General features: G+C 39.8%; 2 protein-coding genes across 3 annotated transcripts in view; both read right to left on the bottom strand.

Moving 5' to 3' along the window:
- Positions 1–1,256: 1,256 nt before the first annotated feature.
- On the bottom strand, positions 1,257–5,345 carry tmem236 (transmembrane protein 236). Its single transcript, XM_077556324.1, has 4 exons — positions 5,089–5,345; positions 2,755–2,827; positions 2,179–2,302; positions 1,257–1,891 (listed from the first exon to the last, which is right to left on the bottom strand). The coding sequence occupies exons 1-4, from the start codon at positions 5,343–5,345 to the stop codon at positions 1,257–1,259; spliced, it is 1,089 nt and encodes a 362-aa protein (XP_077412450.1).
- Positions 5,346–6,707: 1,362 nt separating this feature from the next.
- Positions 6,708–19,543, bottom strand: part of stam (signal transducing adaptor molecule (SH3 domain and ITAM motif) 1) — a 12,954-nt gene continuing 118 nt past the window's right edge. The window contains exons 1-14 of one of the 2 annotated variants that reach the window (XM_077555652.1): positions 19,342–19,543; positions 17,905–17,989; positions 17,220–17,295; positions 16,904–16,999; positions 16,678–16,824; positions 16,510–16,600; positions 13,179–13,374; positions 13,010–13,104; positions 12,352–12,440; positions 12,154–12,241; positions 11,164–11,218; positions 10,902–11,073; positions 10,730–10,836; positions 6,708–8,844 (exon numbers count right to left, since the gene is read on the bottom strand). The exon at positions 19,342–19,543 is cut by the window's right edge and continues 118 nt beyond it. In XM_077555652.1, coding sequence (XP_077411778.1) covers positions 8,628–8,844; positions 10,730–10,836; positions 10,902–11,073; positions 11,164–11,218; positions 12,154–12,241; positions 12,352–12,440; positions 13,010–13,104; positions 13,179–13,374; positions 16,510–16,600; positions 16,678–16,824; positions 16,904–16,999; positions 17,220–17,295; positions 17,905–17,989; positions 19,342–19,381 — 1,554 coding nt within the window. In that variant the 5' untranslated portion in view covers positions 19,382–19,543 and the 3' untranslated portion in view covers positions 6,708–8,627. Of the gene's footprint in view, positions 8,845–10,729; positions 10,837–10,901; positions 11,074–11,163; positions 11,219–12,153; positions 12,242–12,351; positions 12,459–13,009; positions 13,105–13,178; positions 13,375–16,509; positions 16,601–16,677; positions 16,825–16,903; positions 17,000–17,219; positions 17,296–17,904; positions 17,990–19,341 lie in introns of both variants that reach the window. The other variant, XM_077555651.1, reaches the window with a different exon arrangement.

The raw sequence follows: 19,543 nt of genomic DNA, 5'->3' as shown, positions 1-19,543 counted from the left end.
CTTTAAACATATTTGCAAGTACGATTGAACACCCTCGCAAATATGTTTGTAAATACTTGCAAATATGTTTAAACATATTTAAATGCATTCAAATGTACTTGCAAATAGGTTTAAAAGCATTTGCCTTATTTTTTTTTTTTTGCTCCACTTTGGCAGTTCCGTAGTGCCTTGACATATGAGTAACAGAAAAGCCTTGACATATGAGTAACTCAAAAATATTCGTATCTCAAATCATCAGTTTTTCTTTTCATTCCTTTCCAGCCCATGTGCTCATCTAGCATAAGCCCCTTGGCCACTGGGGGGCAGTATCATACACAGAGCCGATCATACATATGCAAACGAAAATAAAGAGTTTCACAGCTAAATGGTCCTTACAAGGCCTTCAAAGTGCTTTACATTTTAAAGTTTAAGTTAAAGTACCACAAATTACCCACCGAAGTAGGGCGAAATTTGTTCTCTGTATTTGACCCTTTGCCTGAGGGAGCGGTGAGCAGCAGCAGGGGCCATACTCGGGAATCATTTGGTGATCTAACCCCCCCAATTCCAATCGTTTTGACAACTCACTCACCTATTGATGACACCGCATCAGGAGAAACTGATCCCTGTATCTTGCTCAAGGATACTTCGACATGCTTACAGTGACCTGGGATCGAACCCACAACCTCAGGGTTGCAAGACAAACACTCTACCAGTGAGTCACACCACCCCGGCTGACTGATGTAGTAAGCTGAGAGTAATATTAGTCGTTTTACGCAGATAATAAATGACTATTGTCTACATGTGTGTTCAAATGTCCCATCCTTGAAGCATTGCAAATACAGTACTAGGGTCTCAAATCATCTTTTCCCATTGAAATGAATGGAAATGCCATTAATCCGTTCCAACCTTCCCCAAAAAGGAACATCGGTTATGTGTAATTTAATGAGGAAAAACATCACTCTATAATATTGTACAAAAACTGTAAAGACATTTTTTCCTCCTTCTGCTGTGCCACTCCCCCTTTTCTTCTTCTTCTTTTTTAAATAAAATGTGTCTGATAATTGATTGTACCAATAAGGAAATTAGGCATTTTTTGAAATTCCACATTTTTTTCTAAAAATATTATTTTCAGGCATTTAGAACTTTAGAATTCGCTATTTTGCTGGTCCATTTTTTAAAATCAAATTTCAAGAACCAAATATTGTTTCTTGGATTCATGTCTCTTGTACAAAAATGTCCCATTATTTCATATGAATATTTACAGTGTGTGTATGTGGTCAGAACATGCTGTGCCTCTTGAATATCTTCATCCTGGTCATGCAGGTGAAGTAGAAGAAGGCCAGACTGACCAGGGCGTTCTTCAGAGGAAACAAGATGGGAGTGACGGGTCCGAAGACGGCCAGCAGGGACACCCGCGTGATCAAGAAAGGAAGGTCCTGTAGGGCCACCCCGGCCAAGGACGAGAACGGGCCGTGAGGGGCGAGGACAGCCCGCAGGCTGGACAGGAAGGCCAGGATGCAGACTGGGTACACCCAAGCCGAGTAAAAGACATCCGGCTGGCCCGCCACCCGCACCATGTCCACCGTGTCCAACCAGAACAAGAAACAATCCACAAACGCCTCCGACCTGGCGTCTCTTCGCCCCAGGAAGCCCAGGCGGCCCGAGAAGGTTCTCGAGGATGAGTATAGGTAAGCGGCGCCCGATGTTCTGGTGGTGATGGGCGTGGAGCGGCCCGCGGGTAGGTCGTTACGCCCGTGCGAGGTGTCGGCCTTGTTGGGGGGCTCCCCTTGGGGTTTGGGCGGGGCACCATTCTGGGCTTCATCAGGCTGCGCGGTGTTGGAGATGGAGCTGACCGTTTCCAGGTGGGTAAGAACCGGGCCTGGTAACTCAAAGGTAAGGTCCATGTTGTCTGCTGCAAATCACAACAGTCAGCCTTGGGTTATTTCAAAGATCTGATATTATTGATATGAATAATACATGGGTTATTAATTATAGTATAACATATAGTAAATAAATAAATATATATATATTATATTATATTATTCTAGGAAATCTGAGTTTTTCTTAAATCAACAACTTTTGTTCAAGAATGAATGACAACATTATCATTCTTTTTGTTCAACTCCATCATTTTCAATGTGAGGTGACACAATTGAATTGTACAAATAAACCTGTTTTGGTTTCAAATGTGTACATTACATTGTCCGAGGAGCCTGCAGGGCCGCAGCCTCTCCACCAGGTCCACACAAATGAGCGACAACATCACTAAAGAGACGGGCAACTCGGCAAAGTGGTCCAGACGCACGCCCGCATTGACTTGCACCTATTGAGAGGCGGAGAAAGTGATAAAGACGTAAAAGATTTTTTAAAAATGAAAGAGAGAAAAACATTTAGAGTAGAAATAGCAAGCGTATGTTGGTAGTAAAGTTAATGGGCAACCGGTCACATTACTGACTTTGTTACTGAATAACTTGCATGTTTTTGTGACAGTGGCCATTTTTGATTTTAAAGTCCTTCTCGTTGCACGTGAATACAGTGCAGTAGCCTACATATTAAATACAACTGTGACTAGAAAACATACTATGCATCGATAAGTTCCATTTGCCCATCCTTTATTTAGCTTTTAATTGACAAATCTAGTTAACGTTTTTGACTTGCATTTAAAAAAATAATAATAATAATAATTCACATTTAATGTTTTTCACATTTAATGTTTTTAAATTGTAATTAAATACATATATTTTGTGAAGATAATTAAAATTATTGTTGTTTTACCTGGGAGCTTGCTATTACAATGGCAAAGCAAGGTAGCGTGCACAAGAGGAGATAGGCCAGCGCTGTTGGTCTCCTAGGTGATGATGGGGGGGACACAATGGATCGCATGCTATAAGTCAAACATTTCATAATTATGTTTAAATACTGCGGTTATATACAATTCAATAGAGTATAATTAATGGTGCGTTGAGATACAAGTTTCCTGACTTAGGGGTTTTGGAGGTACGAGGTGTCAGTCAGATGATTTTTTTGACTTGGGATACAAGTGTTGTAGGGTGGCAGTAGTGAACTCAACTCAAAACACTACAATCACAGTACTTACTTACACAAATAGTGAACAATTTTCTTCAATAAGAGGCGTCAACCTGTTTAATGCCACTCTTGACATTACTTTCCAACTAAACTGGAAAATTATACTTTGTGAATTGAAGATAGCGGCCTGCTAGCTTAATGCTAGCATGAATGGAAAGTGCCATTGACATATTAAAGTTATCATCAATAGTCACGTAATTTTACAACCCTTTCTGCAACGGATATATGAAAACAAATTGTTGGACAACACATGTGGACAATATTGGAGCAACTTATTCAAGAGCAATAGCAGAACTCAATTATTCGTTTGTATCTGCATGACTAGAGCCATATATAAAGAGTTTGGCTAACTCTGTTTCAAGCAGGGTAACAAGATGGTGTCCATTTGTCATGTGACCAGCAGTTGACCAATCACAGTGTGACTGTTGGTCACATGACATACGGACGCTGTCTCATTACCATACCTGTCAACTTGTACGTTTTATATGTATTTTATACGTTTTTTTTACCATTTCAAATCATGTACGCCGTACAGCGACTTTTGTACGGGGAAAAAAAAATGCGCTGACATGCGCATGCGTAGATATACATAGAGTAAATATCGTGGAAGCAAGCATGGAGGAGCCACCTAGTAAGAAACGAAGAACTCAAGGATCGGGTCGACACCAGAAAGAATGGGAGTTACTTCAAGGTGAATATGCTGGCTGGATTAAAGCATCGTTAAGAGGCACTCAATTCTCATTCTGTGTCCCTTGCAATAAAGACGTGAAAGTTGCTGCGAGTGGATTTTACGATCTGAAGAGCCACTTTAAAACTGCCGGACACGTGGAGAATGTGAAAAAAAAACAATTCACATGTCCCATTAACAATACTGAGTGACTTGGTGGTGTTGGACCCAAGAAAGAGAGAGATGTTGGATTACACAAGTATTGTTAAGCTTGCAAACAGGTTTACACCAGACTTTGATCAGGAACAATTAAAAGATGAATGGGAAGACTATCAACTAATACCTGATGATCTTCTCCCTCAGAAAAGTCAGGATGGACAACCAATTCGTCCAGGGACATTTTGGCCTCATGTGTTCAAAATGAAAACTGGTTTGGGGCTGGATCGCTTTCCACTGATGAGAAAGATGTATCTAATTTTACTCAGCCTTCCTCACAGTAATGCTGATAGCAAGCGGGTTTTCAGCCATGTGAGGAAAATTCATACAGAGTACAGAAAGACAATGGGAACAGACACTCTTACTTCTTTATTACAGATGAAATTGAACTGTGACAACTGTTGCTCACAAGTGAGACCCTCATTAGAGCAGATAAAGTCTGCTAAATCATGCACATTGGCTTACAATAGGAAGCACTGAAGGCACAGTTTATTGCATTGTAAACTTTTTAAATTGAATAAAAGACTTTGTATGCAAATTACCTTTGTTATTTCTATTACACTGTCTGGTTACCGCGAGTAAACATGCGTCGTACGGTGTTTGTAAGGTTTTTTTGGGGTTTGTAAGGGGAATCATAATCATTTATAAGGGCAGTTATCGGCAGAGGTTGACAGGTATGCATTACCCAGCTGAAAACTGAGTTGGCCAAACTCGCTATATGGCTCAGTGCATGGCCAAGCTGGGCACACCAGAAGAAGCAGCACAATGAATTGGATTGCAGCATTAAATCATGACGCACAAACTGTTTTACGCTTTAAATTCTACTTACAGTAATTATGTTAATACATAATGTTTTTATGTTGTCCAATATTACTCTACTACTATTACTATTAATATTACTCTTTGTATTTAAAATCCTTTTTTTTTTTTTTTTTTTTTTAAGGGGGCTGCAAAAGAACAATGGTATTTCCATTCTTTTCAATCGGGGAAGTCAATCAATGTCAATGACTTGACATGTGAGTGTTTTGAGTTAAGAGCGTGATCGCAGAACAATTTAAACTCATATCTCAAATCACCGCAGTAAAAAACATTTTTATGATATCGTCGTACGCATGACATCATCACCGCAACGTACTTACCACCGCGTGGTCTTGAGTCTCCGCCCCCTCATGACGTGATACTTGAGGGGCACCCAAACCAGCAGGGCGCTGGAGGCCACGTAGGCCACCGATGAGGCCACCGCCAGCCAGTAGGCGGTGTGGTCGCGTCCCCTCACGTCGCTCAGCAGGCGGGCGAAGCGCTCGGCCAGCACCAACGCGGGGACGACCAGCGCAGCGAACTGCAGCAACTCGTACGCGGCCAGCTTGAGCGTCTTGGGCCTGGCCGACGGGGTCATCATGGCGGGAGGTGATCATGAAAATAATGGCGATGAATGATGTTGACGACGACGGAGCGGCAAGGTGGATGGACTCTGCTCGCTTTGGGAAAGAAGTGAGCTTACGCCGCACGCTGACGGCGCGATTGCTTTATGATCACGGTAGTGCTCACTTTTTACGAGAAACTTGTGACCCAACGGCGATATTACTCAGTTGAACCATTTGAAACTCAAAGGTCTTCATCAGGACACCATACAACTTCAACCTCGCAGTATTTGAATTGAAATTTAATTTGTGATTAAAATTGCATTATAGTAATTTCAAAAGTCATTGAAGCTGTAAAGAATATTTCAATTGTAATTTGTTGTGGTGTTGGTTACCACATTTTCAGACCGCCAGCAGCCTATTAGTGTACTAGTCACCGATATTGATATCAAATACTTGAGACCGGGTTTGTTGTATCACTGGTAAGACTGCAATTTTCTTCTCCACCAGAGGGCGCAATTAAAAAGTGGAATACAGTACTAGTTTTCTTGGCATACGATAAATGGGGAGGGGTTGTGTCCTGTCTGAGAAGAAAGTAGCACATTGTAAGCTGAGATGAGTGCCAATTAACTATTTTGCACAAAATATTTTAACTTGATTTTGAGACAAATTCCATCATGTTGTAGACTCATTAAACGAGGGATTCAGGCATCTTGTCACGCTTCAGTCATCGCTGTAGCCATCATGGTAGTTTGGGGCAACATGTCTGTAATTTTGGGGTTTGTTGTCACATATGTAAAGAATGGGGCAATGGAAAAAGGCACCTCTGGCAACTCGGTTTACGTTTGTCATATTTTGTTTCATGATTACCAGTTGTTGGAAGCTTTCTTTTTTGAAATTCAATTTAATCTCACATTTTCAGTTTAAGGAAGGCTCAGAGCTATGCCTGCTATGCCCGCAGTTCCTAAGGACTTTAATCCTGTAGTTTTAAAAGTTTAATTGAAATTGCTCGGGTTTTAATTCTCAATTCAATTCAAATACTAGCGCAAATTGTTCTTTTAATTGAAATAGTAATTCAAATTCTTGTAACTGAAATTAACATTGCATTTGTAAATGTAGTAATTAGAATAGTAATTGTGATCAACTTTAAATAGCAATCAAAATTGTCATTGATATTGTTTGAAATTTATATTGAGATAATTGAAACAGCAATTATTTTAACTGAAATAGTATTGTCATTGAAATAATTCAAAACGTCAGAAATTGAAAAAATATCACAGTTGTAATTGAAAGAATTAAAAACTTGAAAAAGAAAATTGAAATTGTGTTTGCAATGTACAAAGTATTAAAATTCAATTACTATAAGATAAACTGAATTACACAAACCACCACCACACTTTTGTTCTATATATTTGGCCTGTTGTCTTTTTATTGTGAATACCAATTGATAAGTATGTTTAAAAGAATGCATTACAAAGAGCAGGCTACGAGTTTACTTTTCAAAAATAATCGTAACCATGTTGTAAAAAAGAAAACAGGCAGCACTTTCCACTTGGCTTTCAATCAACACATGTATTAGCCCTCAAATCAGTTTCATACAAATTAAGAGGCAAAAATGTAATGCAAGTGATTCCACTGTTCCGCCATTTCAAGTGCATGACATCATCACCAGTCATTCCGAACTCCGCAAGTTCACCTTGTGTGGAGTAAAGACAGGCTTAACAGCATAGGGAGGGAATTAAAGTCATATTATTCAATTAAGCGTTGAAATACACAAAAGGAGGTTTGTTTGTTTGTGTTCTCATCCTATAGTACGACGATCACAAACGGCAACATGAAGAGATTTCCTTCCTTTCATAATGTACAACTAGCGGAATGGGAACATCACCCGTTGTTCCGCTCTTCCTGGAATACGTACACCCTCTCGCCTCGTTTTATAATATAACAATCAATACATAAATTAAAATACTCTACAAAAGAGAAAGACAAAACATACCGAGTTGTTGTTGAGGCTGAGCGCGAACTGTGTTAACAATATTTACAAGAGCCATGTGCATGCTTAGCTTTGCTCGCCCCCTCCTCCCCCCACTCAAAAAAATAAATAAAAATAAAAGTGGCGTCAGTTTTCAGTACTTGGAAAAAACATATGCAGAATGTAGACCAAGTCAATGCCACTTTTGTATGACACAGTAGTGTGTGTACTGTCGAATAGTGAGTGAGTGCATGCAAAGGCTGCCGCTGCATGTAAGTGTTGGGAGAGATTAGACTGAACAGGTTACGTCAACAAATCGACCCCCCCCCCCCCCAAAAAAAAAGTGCAACTAAAAATGACAGTGCCACAAAACGCTTCCAATTTGCCATCATGTCACCAATTAGCACAACTCCCACCGTTACGGACTTCTTATATCGATTATTCCTATGTCAAGTAGGAACTAAGAAATATTTGTGTCAATAATGTGATGCAATGTTTTGGGAGATTTTCTTTTCAAGTGAAAACAAAATTAGACTTTTAACTCATTCACTGCCATTGACGGATACAGACGTCAAAAATTCGTACTATTTCTATTAGTTTAAAAAAAAAAATCTACTTTTGTTAACAAGAGTATGAAAACCTATATTTTTATTTTATTTTTAGAACACATCTAAAATTTGTGATTAATTGTGAGTTAACTAGTGAAGTCATGCGATTAATTCCGATTAAAAATTTTTAATCGCCTGACGTCCCGAATTTTTGATAATCTTTAATTCGCGTCAGGCGATTACATTTTTTAATCGGAATTAATCGCATGACTTCAATAGTTAACTCACGAATAATCACACATTTTATATCTGTATTTCAAAAAAAAAAAAAAAAAATCTAGGTTTTCATACTCTTGTTAACAAAAGTGGAAAAAATGTGAAACTACAAAATAGTTCAAATTAATTTTTGACGTCTAAAGCAGTCAATGGCAGTGAATGAGTTAAGGAGGAAACTTCTGCTTATTAAAAAGTATAATCGACATACAGTAATTACTGGAATAATTCAGAGGATTTATAGACAATGTTATAACTGGGATTGTTTTTTCCCTACTTGACACTTTGGGACAAACTGACAATTGTTGTTCCCGTGAACGCACATTGTGTTAATGTGGACTGAATGTTATGTGGGAAATGAAGGAAACATTTTGGTAGTTGTGCTTATTTTGGCATACTGGAAGATTGGGAGGCTCGGCATCTTAACGTTTCAGATCTGTCACAAAATAAACATGAAAGAAACGTCTGATCTGGCACGACTGCTGACTTTTGGTGTAAATGAGTGTTTGTGGGGATTTGGGGCCCTATAGCAAGGCCTTTTCTGAATAGGGGGCTTGCGGCAGCTCTGCGGAGTTCGGCGCCATCTGGCCAGAGGGGGCGCCGTAGTTGGGTAGCGCATGCGTGACGGCAGCAGGGCTCGTGCCGGGAAGGGGCCCGCCCGGGTAGGTGTGAGCGTCGGCCGGCGGCATGCCGCCTGGCGCCGCGTAGATGGCAGGATGAGCCATGTACATGTGGGCCTCACTGGGGAAAGGAACACAAGGTCACCTTCAAGTTGGGGCAAAATGTCATGTATCAAAGCTGCATCAAAACTCACCCTTTTATTTATTTATTTTTTCTGGAAGAAAGCAATGTGAAACGTATGTCAAGAAAGCAAGGTAAGTCTCCGTAGCGTTCCTAAAGGGACGCTCAAAACTCTTGAAGGAGGAGAGCACGCCATGTTGTTTCTTTAGGAACGCTACGGAGACTTACCTTGCTTTCTTGATATACGTTCCACATTGCTTGGTAGAGCTAGCCGTCATTCTAAGTCACTACGCACTGAATGCGTTGCGACGTAAATAACAATGGCGGCGTACGGCCAAATAAAGTTTCTACACAATGTATTAAACTGGAAATGATTTTTGGAAAATGAATCTCATAGTTATGGTAGTAACAACCAAATAAATAATAGAGACCAAACTTGTCATGACAGTCGGGGTTCCTTTTAAGTTGAACATTTCTGGGAAGATTAAAATATAAAAATGACTAACAGTAACTCTGCCTTGTTAGACATTAATCCCCGTCCCCCAAAAAAGATATCTAAAAAAAATAATATATTAAACATGTTTTAAACTACCTTAAAACAAAACAAAAAACATTAAAAGAAAAGTCATATGTGTGCTATGTTTTTTCTTGTATTTGCCTCAACCTTCTTCGTTAATTTCCCACAATAATCCCGCTATTTTAAAGATATTTAACATTGTGTTGTTGTTACCTCCTACAAAGAACGTCCATTGAGCAGGTCGGATCGCCATATTTCCACGTTTAAGTTTCCATTAGCTCCGCTCTGCCGTCCATCAGCAATGAATGTCCGTGCGGAAACACGAAATATTGGTTCCAGCTCTTTCGGGTCGCGCAAATGTTTTTTTTTTTTATTTAGGTTTTTTTTTTTTTTTTTTTTATTACTGTACAAAGTATTTTGATGTAAATATTAGGGAAAATCGATTCAAGTCGAGAAATTTGGGTTACATCGCCAGTGTATTTCATTTTGAAAATAACTTAAAATAAACAGGGTAGTACAGATTATTTATTTTAAAGCTATATCAAACATTTGCTTTTTTATTTAATTAATTTTTAGACATGTAAAATCGATGAAAATGTTGCATAGTACCTTGGTTTTTATTTTTTGGCCATACTAGAATGAAGTGCAATTCACATCCACAACAGAAGGTGGCAGTGCCGCTGTCATTGTCAGTGCCAAGGAGTATTAGCGCTTACAACAATTTTACAAACAAATGATCCTATGTATAGTCGCGGCCGGAGAGTTGGGAGGTGCACAATATAAAATATTTTTGCTTTGGTTTAGAATTGAGAAGCACTGCATTCATCTGTTCCACTTTATGCCAATTTAATACTGCAATCAATTAATCGTGCTGCTCCCTGAAGTGTACCAAGTGGCGGTCATGCAGAAACGTATACAAAAAATTAGAACACTATTTAAACTACTATTGTGGCCCAGTGAGATTCTGAAATAAAATTAGCAATTTTTCATTGAGGATGAAGAATATTTATGCCTGAGTTCAAATATCTGTTTATACAGAGGGTTAGCATTTGCATTTTTTTATAAACACTAAGTGGACTTTCCTAAGGCAAAGCTGTGGTTATTTTCAATACAAAATGTGAAATTGTACTTGTTTTATGATTAGTTTGGCAGTAAACTTTTATTTTTGATGAATTCAGTCACTATTTTCCCCTGAGTGTGAAGTGAAGGCTTTGCATTTTGAAAGACTTACAAGTCGGGCCCGTTTAAAGTGTAGTTGTTGTAGATGAATTGCCCTTTTTATTGAAAATATGTCATGAAAATTGCTGGTTGCTGGGCAGACTTCACAGGTCTGAGTATATGTGATTGTGTTTGGAGGTCTCATCTGACCTGGGTGCGGGCGTCTGGCCTTGAAGCTGCTCCACGGGCACGTTGTAACCCGGCACGCCGCTGCCACTCATGCCGTAGGAACTTGACACGGGAGCGGCGGGGTACACCTGCGGCACAGCAAACGCGCGTTAGGATTCCCACACTTTGATGGAGGGACTGATGATGATTGTACCTGCTGCTGTTGCGTGACGGCGGCGGCGGGGCCAGGGGGCTGCTGCATGTAGTACTGCTGACTCTGCAGCTTGGCGTACATGGCGTACACGGGGTCTTCGTTCATTAGCTTGGCATACAGCGACAGAGCTTCCATCACCTTCACGTTGAGCTCCGACAGCTCAGAGTGCTTCCTGGTCACGCGCGCGCACACACAAATAATACACACGGAAACGTGAATGACTGACGACGACACTTTGTGAGTGTTTGATGGTGGGAAGTACCGATCGATGTCTTCCAGTTTCTGGTCAATGAGAGGTCCCATTTGATTGCACGCTCCTGACATAGGCAAAAAAAGAATGTTATTCCACTTACATACGCTACTACTACTTTTACAACGTGTTTATATATTTACTAGGAATATAATTTTGACTATTCTGGTAGAATATAGCAAGCTGAACCTTGCATAAAAAAAAATCAGGTTACATTGACACCAAAGTAGCAAAACTCAGTCGTAAAGTGAGAAAATTAGAATGAAATTTTGATTACTATTTTAATTTCAGTTTAAAGTGTAATCGACTTTCAATGTGTACATTTCAAGTAAATGTAGATTTCAATTACAATTGTGTAAATGTCACTCAATTTTTTTAACCTTTTTAATTGTTTACTTACTAATTACTGTTTTCTTTCTTTACTTAAGCATCCTCAACTGTCGTACACAAGTGTATTTTAATTACAATCAAATGACACATTTGAATTTCAGTAATTTTTTTAATCAATTTAAATTTATATTAACATTTAAATTAGGAATAAAATATCACTAAGTTTACTTTCAATGACATTAACATTGTCCACTTTTAAGTGATTTTAATTATTTGTCACGTTTTAATGTGCAATAAACGCGTAATGTAAAAAACATGCATACTAATAGAACTTCATACAAGCATGATAACTAATATATTACCCACTTTGCACTCATTGTACAAATATTACTGCAGCATAATTAGACTACATTACTACTAATACCAACATGCAACTCGTCCATAAACAAATAATGGTACGCACAATTTTTGTTTTTTTAATCCTTTTTCAATTACTATACACATTATTATTGTTTATACTTTGTTTCTTGTATTATATATATTATATTTAATATATTATTAACACAAGTGGTGGAACTATTCATTCTTGGACAACATCAATTTCCTTCACTAGATTAATCAAGTATCAAGTTTCAAACAACTCCTCCTCCTCCTCGTAAACATATCGTTTACCTTCCAGTTGTAGCAACTCAACACTGTCTGACTGGTTGTCGGTGGGGTCTGCACTCTGAATCATCTGCAGCAGTTGATCCATTTTGTCCTGAAATTACATTTTTAACATAACCCCTTTGTTTATTGAAGCACGGTGATACCTGGATAAATAAAGTAATCACTGTTTTGTGTGTGTGTGTTTATTTTTTTATTTTTTACCTCATCTATGAAAACAGGCTCCTGTTCCGGCTCGATGGTCTCGACCTGAATGTCCTCGCTAAATTGCACCGTCTTTTTCTCTGTCTTCACTGTGGCAAGAGGAGAAACTGGTGCAAAACAAACTCGTTGTTACAGAAAGAAATACAGTAATCCCCCACTATACTGCTGCTCAACGATCGTGATCCCGAAAATTTTTCTTTACAATTATGTTATATGCGCCCTCACTAGTCTAAGGAGGGTATTGTGATAAATTATTTATTTATTTATTTATTTATTCATCTCAGGGCGCGGCCATTTTGCCACTTGCTGTCCACTGATACTGATATCACAGTTGCTCAGGGCTCACTCGCTTGCAAATGTCACATGACCAAACCCAGAAAACGGGTGAGCCATGACGGTCGTTACCTGAGCTCTTAGTCACTATGGTGTCATTTTCAGATGACACTAAGTGGCAGTACAAGGCAAAATGGCCGCCCCCTTCGATGGATGAAGTTTAAAAATGTCTAAGAGGGGTATTTTTAGGCTTTATAAAATCAAGTGTTCATATGATCTCTATGTCATTGGTGGGTGTGAAACACAACTGCCATGATGAACTGTATTAATTTAGGGATTACTGTGCTACTAGTGTGTGTGCGTGCGTGCGTGCGTGCGTACGTACTCATCTCAGGTTCTGCTGTGAGATCAGCAGTGACAAAATTAGAGGGGAACAAGCCCACCCCCTGATACGTCTCCCCCTTCCACCAGTTGGGGTCGCTGAAATGAAGTCAAGAACGTATTTAGTCACATGACACACATGCTGTTGCCGTTGTGTGTGTGTGTGTGCTGACCTGTCGTCCAGTATGGTGATGATCTCTCCCGACTTAAAGGTGAGCTCGTTGTCCTCGGCCGCCTCAAAGTCGTAGATGGCGCGCACCTTGCGTCCGTCCGACCTGTGCACGGTCATGAGTGCGGACGTGCTGGGGTAGAGGCCGGAGAAGGACGCCGGGTTCTGCTGCTTCTGCTCCTTCAGGGACAGCTCGATGGCTGCAGTTACAACAACAAAGACAGGAGGATATTTGTCGCAACAAATACGATTCTGGAAACACACGTGGTTCAAATAAAAAGACGGAGAAAAAACCCGTAATATGCTTCTTCTGTGGTTTCCACATATTTGAAATATACTTGGGTGGGTGGACTCCGGTGGCGAGTTTCGGGGTGGAGGGACGGGTTTGGGGGGGCGGTTGTATTAGGGTTATTTGATACATTTTTGGGCTATTTTTCACTTCATATCGTGCATTCTAGTGGATTTTTAGGCTAAAAATGTTGATAACACATTACTCAGTGACACCATATTTTTGGCACTTATTTTGTATTTAAAATAAAATTTAAAAAATTTATATAAATAAAATAAGGCTGTCATATCTAACGGTATATATCCAGTCGTGCCCTATTCATTTTTTTTTTAAAAATATTTTTCTTTAATTTTTTGCAAACTTCTTGGGTGGCGGCGAGTTTACTTGGGTGGCCTGCCCAAGTATTAACATGGTTTGGGAAGCACTGTTCTTCTTTATTTAAGCATCCTCAACTGTCGTACACAAATGGACTATATGCCACGGAGGAGGCGGGACTTCCGGGTTTTGACCCATCAACTTTTGTTTCCGTTTCCGGTTTGCGACGTGTGGGCCGCGTCCCAGTACTTGCGCTTCCGCCTTTGTTCCCCTCGGTTGCGCGTTCCCGTCGACGGGGGCGAGGCTGCGAGTGTGTAGTGTCTGTCTCAGTGTCCGAAGCATTTCAGATAGCCGAGACGCCCTCCCGCCGATGAGCGGGAGCGCGCAGTTGGGGGACGCAGGGGTGGGGGTGCGAGTGTCAAACGGCGCTGATGTGTAAAACCCGAAAGTCCGTGGCATCTACCCCATTTGTTGGGGGAAAACATATTTAGACGGGTTACACAAATTAATGGGAGTGGTTTCTTTTCAAATGTGATGTTGTTGTTGTTGGTTTTTTTTAAATGGTAAAATAAATTAATTATTAAAAATGTGCACAACTAAAACTAGCTAATTTCCTGAACGTCATTAATTACAAGCTAAAAAAATGGTTTGATTTATTAAAGTAAATAAATAATATATTTACCTTCCATGACCTTTTCTTATATATTTTATTAGTTTTCTCTTTACACCTGAAAAATTCTAAATATTCACTCACTGAAAAAATGGCAGATAAAATGCTTTTTACTTTTCACATTAAAAAGGTGCTTTGTGGAGTTAATCCCTTTTTTACCCGCGCCTGCGGCCTCTGGCCTAAAGTGTCCTTTCCGGTGGCATCTGTGTCAAGCTCATGCACGGTGCGCCTCGGAGTACGTGCTGGAATGATTGTGTTGTACGCTAACACTAAATGTCTACGAGGAGCTGGGGATGAGCATGACATCACCCTCCACACTCCACCCCTCCCATTACCAAGAAACGAACACTCCACACTGAAGGGAAGATACAGGCTGATAGGCGCAGTCGCAGTTAAAAAGTCAGAGCTCTTTGTACTCATCTGGGCATTGGTGGAGCATGCGTGATGGAGAAAAATCTTGCACATTAACATTTTAAACTCCACAGTGCACCTTTAAATAATTTAAAAGTAAATTAATTCAAAGATCAGAAATTATTCAACTTACAATTAATTACTAGATGAAATATTTGTATTAACAATCAATTAGTGTTGCACGGGATACCGGTACCAGTACTGTACCTCGATGTTTTGGCGTCAAAAACGGCTCGATATAATTTTTTCTTAGTACCGGTACTTAAAAATAAAAAAATACTAAACAGCCCGCCAACTCTGTTTTAAAGGCAGGTAAACATACACGCATGACCGCCTGTCTACCGATGTGTGGAAAACGCCTTAAGTAAGCGACACGCCTCTTCCCGTGTGTATGCGAGAGGGCGTAGGAAGATGGCTTCACGCACTGAAACGCTCGCTGGACGTGCACTCCTCGTTGAGAAGCATGACGCGCTAATTAAGGCTCCACGGGAACGCGCAAGCAGAGTGGAAGCCACGCGACAGCATTGGCATTGCCTACGCATTGTTTTCAATAAACACATAAAGAACACACGTGCGGTTTTCAATTTTAGAAACGTTTTGTTACAAGAGCAAATGTTTTTCGCGGAGAAGCAGAAGAAAAAGCAGCAATCATTCTTGCAGTGGACTCAAGGTGCGTTCAATGAACAGGCACACAGTAGGAAATCACAGTTATGTCTAGAAAAAGCTCAGACGTCTGACAGAGCAAAAGACACAGGTTATGATCCATTTTTGACACTTCCCTTAAAAATAAATGGAGCGTGAATTATTTATTCCCAGTTTGTAGTATTTGATTACGCATTCGACTAATTGGGAGCGAAATGGAGAAGAGCAGAGACATTGCACGCACACTCAAGCAAAGTTTCATTGAGTCATTGGAGTGCCACTGCATTGCCAATATTTAAAACGGATGACATCAAATGCAGTCAAATGCAGTACTTCAAGAATATGGCATGCAATGTGAAAGCACATACAGATAAACAGAAATATATACAGTATGTACATAAATTAACATGTATACATCTCAATATTTTGAATTATTAATAAATAAATAATAATTTGAAGTTCTTTTGTCAGTTGTAATTTTGCTGCTTTTGCTGATGTTTTAGAGTTTTGTCGAGGTACCGTTTCAGTACCGGTATTTTATGCAGGTATAGTATCAAAGTCAAAATGTTGGTATTGTGACAACACTACAATCAATACACGTGTTTTTTTTTTTTTAAATCAAAACCAATTTATTTGATAATATATTTTATAATTCAGTTTTTTTTTATTTTATTTAGCATGTCATTGTCTATTTATTTGTAGATTTTTTTTTAAACAATTTTAAATATAAGTTATTTAACAGAAAAAAATGTTTTTTTTAAATGCATGTTTTAGTTTTATTTATTATTATTACTATTATACTTGTGTTTCACATACAAAGAAAATTGGCAGATTAAAAAATATATTTGGACAAATTGAGATATAAATAGCAGTAAGAAATGAAAATAAATAGTGCCTGCTGCTAGTACATTTTGGCTGCGTTTTATTTAGCAACTGAACAAACAGTCTTTACTTCGATATTTTAGATGACTAAAATGACACCCGCATCCATGAGACTCTTGAATTTACCTTTGGCCAAGTCTTCTTCCTCTTTCTTGTTTGAGGATGTGGCGGGGTCTTTTGCCACCAAAGCGGGACTGGCTTTCGCCTGCTCTGCCGCCTGAAAGAGAAGGAAGTTCACACGCTCTGCTCGATCCAAAAGCAACAACCAGACGGCTTTCCGGGACGCGGTCCGACCTGGGAGCCCACCGCGGGGAACGTGACGCCCTGCTCGCGCAGATTCTTGATCATGGCAGAGATCAGGCTGAGTTGGGGGTCGCTGCGGAAATCCTCGGCCCACTCCACCATCAGCGCCTTCAGCTTCTCGCACACTTTCGGGTGACCCTTGGAGCAACAATCATCAAACTAGAGAAGCAATGCAATACTATCAAGACAGAATATGCACATGGAGATGATTGGATACCTTATTTAAGACGTTACTGACTTCACTGGCAAACTCTCGGGAGCACACCTCCAGGTGAAAGATCTTGCCGCAGTTTGACACGCATGCACCAAGAAGCTGCCAGACATGCACACACGCATAATGACATGTTAATGACACTTAGTGTCAACAATACACACTCAGCACACACAAATAATAGTTTATGGTTTGTTGTTTTACAGATAATTTTTTCCCCCCAAACCGTAATTTTTGGTGGGACAATATTTCAGTGTTGCTCAGGAATGTTCTTTTTCCCACAGAGGAAGAAGGTTTTTATTTGAGGTGTGTGTGTGCTTACAGTGAGTGCCTGCATGGCCACGTGTGGATCCTTGTGATTCACTCGTCTCATTATAGAGCGGAGGCATTCTTTGGGCCTGCCAAGCAACAAAGATACATGAGACTACTATTTTAATAATCGATTCATCTGTCGATTATTTGCACCCCTATACTCAAAAACAGGACATTGTTTTAAATTGAGAGTGCAGATAATGTACAGACAAATTAATTAAGATTCAGTTACTGGTTTGGGCCTTGACATGTCAGAAAATAGGCAAACATGTTGTTTTTCAAAGTAAAAGCAAATATTTGCAAATATTTTATTTTGGTAAATTCAGAGTGCAGATAATGTACAGACAAATTAATTAATATTCAGTTACTGGTTTGGGCCTTAACATGTCAAAAAATAGGCAAAAAATGATGTTTTTCAAAGCAAAAGCAAATATTTGCAAATGTTTTATTTTGGTTCAACACAAAGATAGTAAAGCTGCTTCCGTGAAGGGCTACACAAATCTGAAAAGAGGGCCTGAAATTACAAGGACTTGGACAATTTTAAATTAAACAAGGTCTTTAAATGATGAATTACATCAACACTAATTAACAATTAATTAGATGATTGATAAATTGGGGATTCATTGTTGAACCTCTACATACATACATGTAAGACTTTTGCAAGAGTATGTAAGTGTAGCAAAGAGTGTACTGACCCAGTACGCGACTGTCCTATCTTATCACAAATGTCCAAGATGAGGCCCCAGTCCTCTGCCGTGTTCATCTCGCTGGTTGCTTTCTCTATGGGGAGGAAACATGTGTACAAGGCAGTTGATTTAAAAATAAAACCACCAAATGGAGATGATTTGCTTTGCATACTAAAAGTTACAGGACTGGTATTAGAATATATTTCAAATCCAAACTACAAGTGTGCTTTTATTAGAAGTAGTCCCCCTGGAGTCTAACTCACTTTGCAAGCCTCGTCCTGCCACACATTCAAGCACTCCTGGAAGGATTCTAATGCACAACGGTAAAATGTCGCCAAGATTCCCTTCTTCTTAGGCTTTGTCCACACGTGGGAGGGTGTCTCACAAAACAACGATGTTTTTCTATGATTTGGCTTATCATTTATATGGCATTAAAAACAGAGGTTGGGAAGCAGTGTCTTAGAGAGGGCAAGCTGTTTTTGTGTGTTTGTACATAAAGTGAAAATAGGGGAAGTTTATTTGAAGCGGTTAGGTGAATTTGTGAAAGTCAAGGTGGGCTGGTCACTGGTATTAGCGTACACCTGCTCATGTTATAGGGCCTTAAAAGTATCAAATGTGATGGTATGTTAATTAGGTGCAGATTTAAAATGATTTAGATGCATGGTCTGTTCCCTCGATTTTAAAATATATGTGTTCGAGAAATTTACAATTTTGGTCCATCTTTTGCATCTCTCTGGAGCTTTCTTTCTTGAAGGGAAATTGTGAAGAATAAACGGAGTTTCACAAACGTATTCCTTCTTTCCATCCTTGGGTGAATTTGCTGGAACTTTGCAATGGTGTTTTTAACGCCAACGTTCAAGCCTATAAATTCCATTAGAGCAGCTAAACATGGCCAAAGTGCACCTGTTATTTTGCCACTTATACCTTTAAGGTTTTGAGACAATGCCTAAAGTTACGATAAAGCTTTGTCCTTGCATACGAAAATGTTCAATGGCCGCTCGTTTGTTTGGTCGTCAACATTATTTAGCTTGATTGACACACGCATGCGCAGACGCGTTGCGCACTTCACTTATAGAACAAGAAGGCAAACTTTAAAAGTGTCTGCTAATTAACGATTTACCGGCAAAAATGTTGGGGGAAATGCCTCGTTTGTGTTTTTTTTTCTCTCCTTCTGTTGTTAAAAACCTTCCCCGTTCGTCATCACGTAGGTAATTGATGTGTCAGGGTTGCTACGCTAGCCAGCCGAGCTAACAGCGCTAACAACACACATTCACCGCGCGACTGACGTGTATCCCTACGCCATTCAAACGACACGACGGCACACAATTTGAAGTTTACAAGTATCAACTGTGCGTTTGAGTCACCTCACACAACAGCCGCCGGCCAGTCGAGGCACTAGCCAAACAATGTTAGCATGTAGCATCCTCCCGGTTGGGTTTCACTCACCAACATCTTGGTCGAATGGGTTGGTCGCAAAGAGCGGCATCGCTGGAGCAACAAACGTCACCTTCCGCGGTTGTTGTTGTCGTTCGTCCTTATTTGGAACTATACAAGTGCATAGCAGCGAGCGACCACACGGTTGAAGGTGACAAAGCGTCGCCCGGCCGATTTTTCTACACAGTCACTCCTTCTCGCTGGACAGCAACAC

The sequence above is a fragment of the Vanacampus margaritifer genome, chromosome 2, assembly GCF_051991255.1.
Source record: "Vanacampus margaritifer isolate UIUO_Vmar chromosome 2, RoL_Vmar_1.0, whole genome shotgun sequence".
Taxonomy (NCBI): Eukaryota; Metazoa; Chordata; class Actinopteri; order Syngnathiformes; family Syngnathidae; genus Vanacampus; species Vanacampus margaritifer.
This window is presented reverse-complemented; position numbering and strand designations above follow the sequence as displayed.

Excerpts from the sequence above, each read along its gene's own strand:
- tmem236 (XM_077556324.1), bottom strand. The coding sequence starts at position 5,345 with ATGACCCCGTCGGCCAGGCCCAAGACGCTCAAGCTGGCCGCGTACGAG. Across the intron at positions 2,828-5,088 it reads AGACTCAAGACCACGCGGTG|GAGACCAACAGCGCTGGCCT; the intron begins GTAAGTACGTTG and ends ATCATCACCTAG. Across the intron at positions 2,303-2,754 it reads TTGTAATAGCAAGCTCCCAG|GTGCAAGTCAATGCGGGCGT; the intron begins GTAAAACAACAA and ends GCCTCTCAATAG.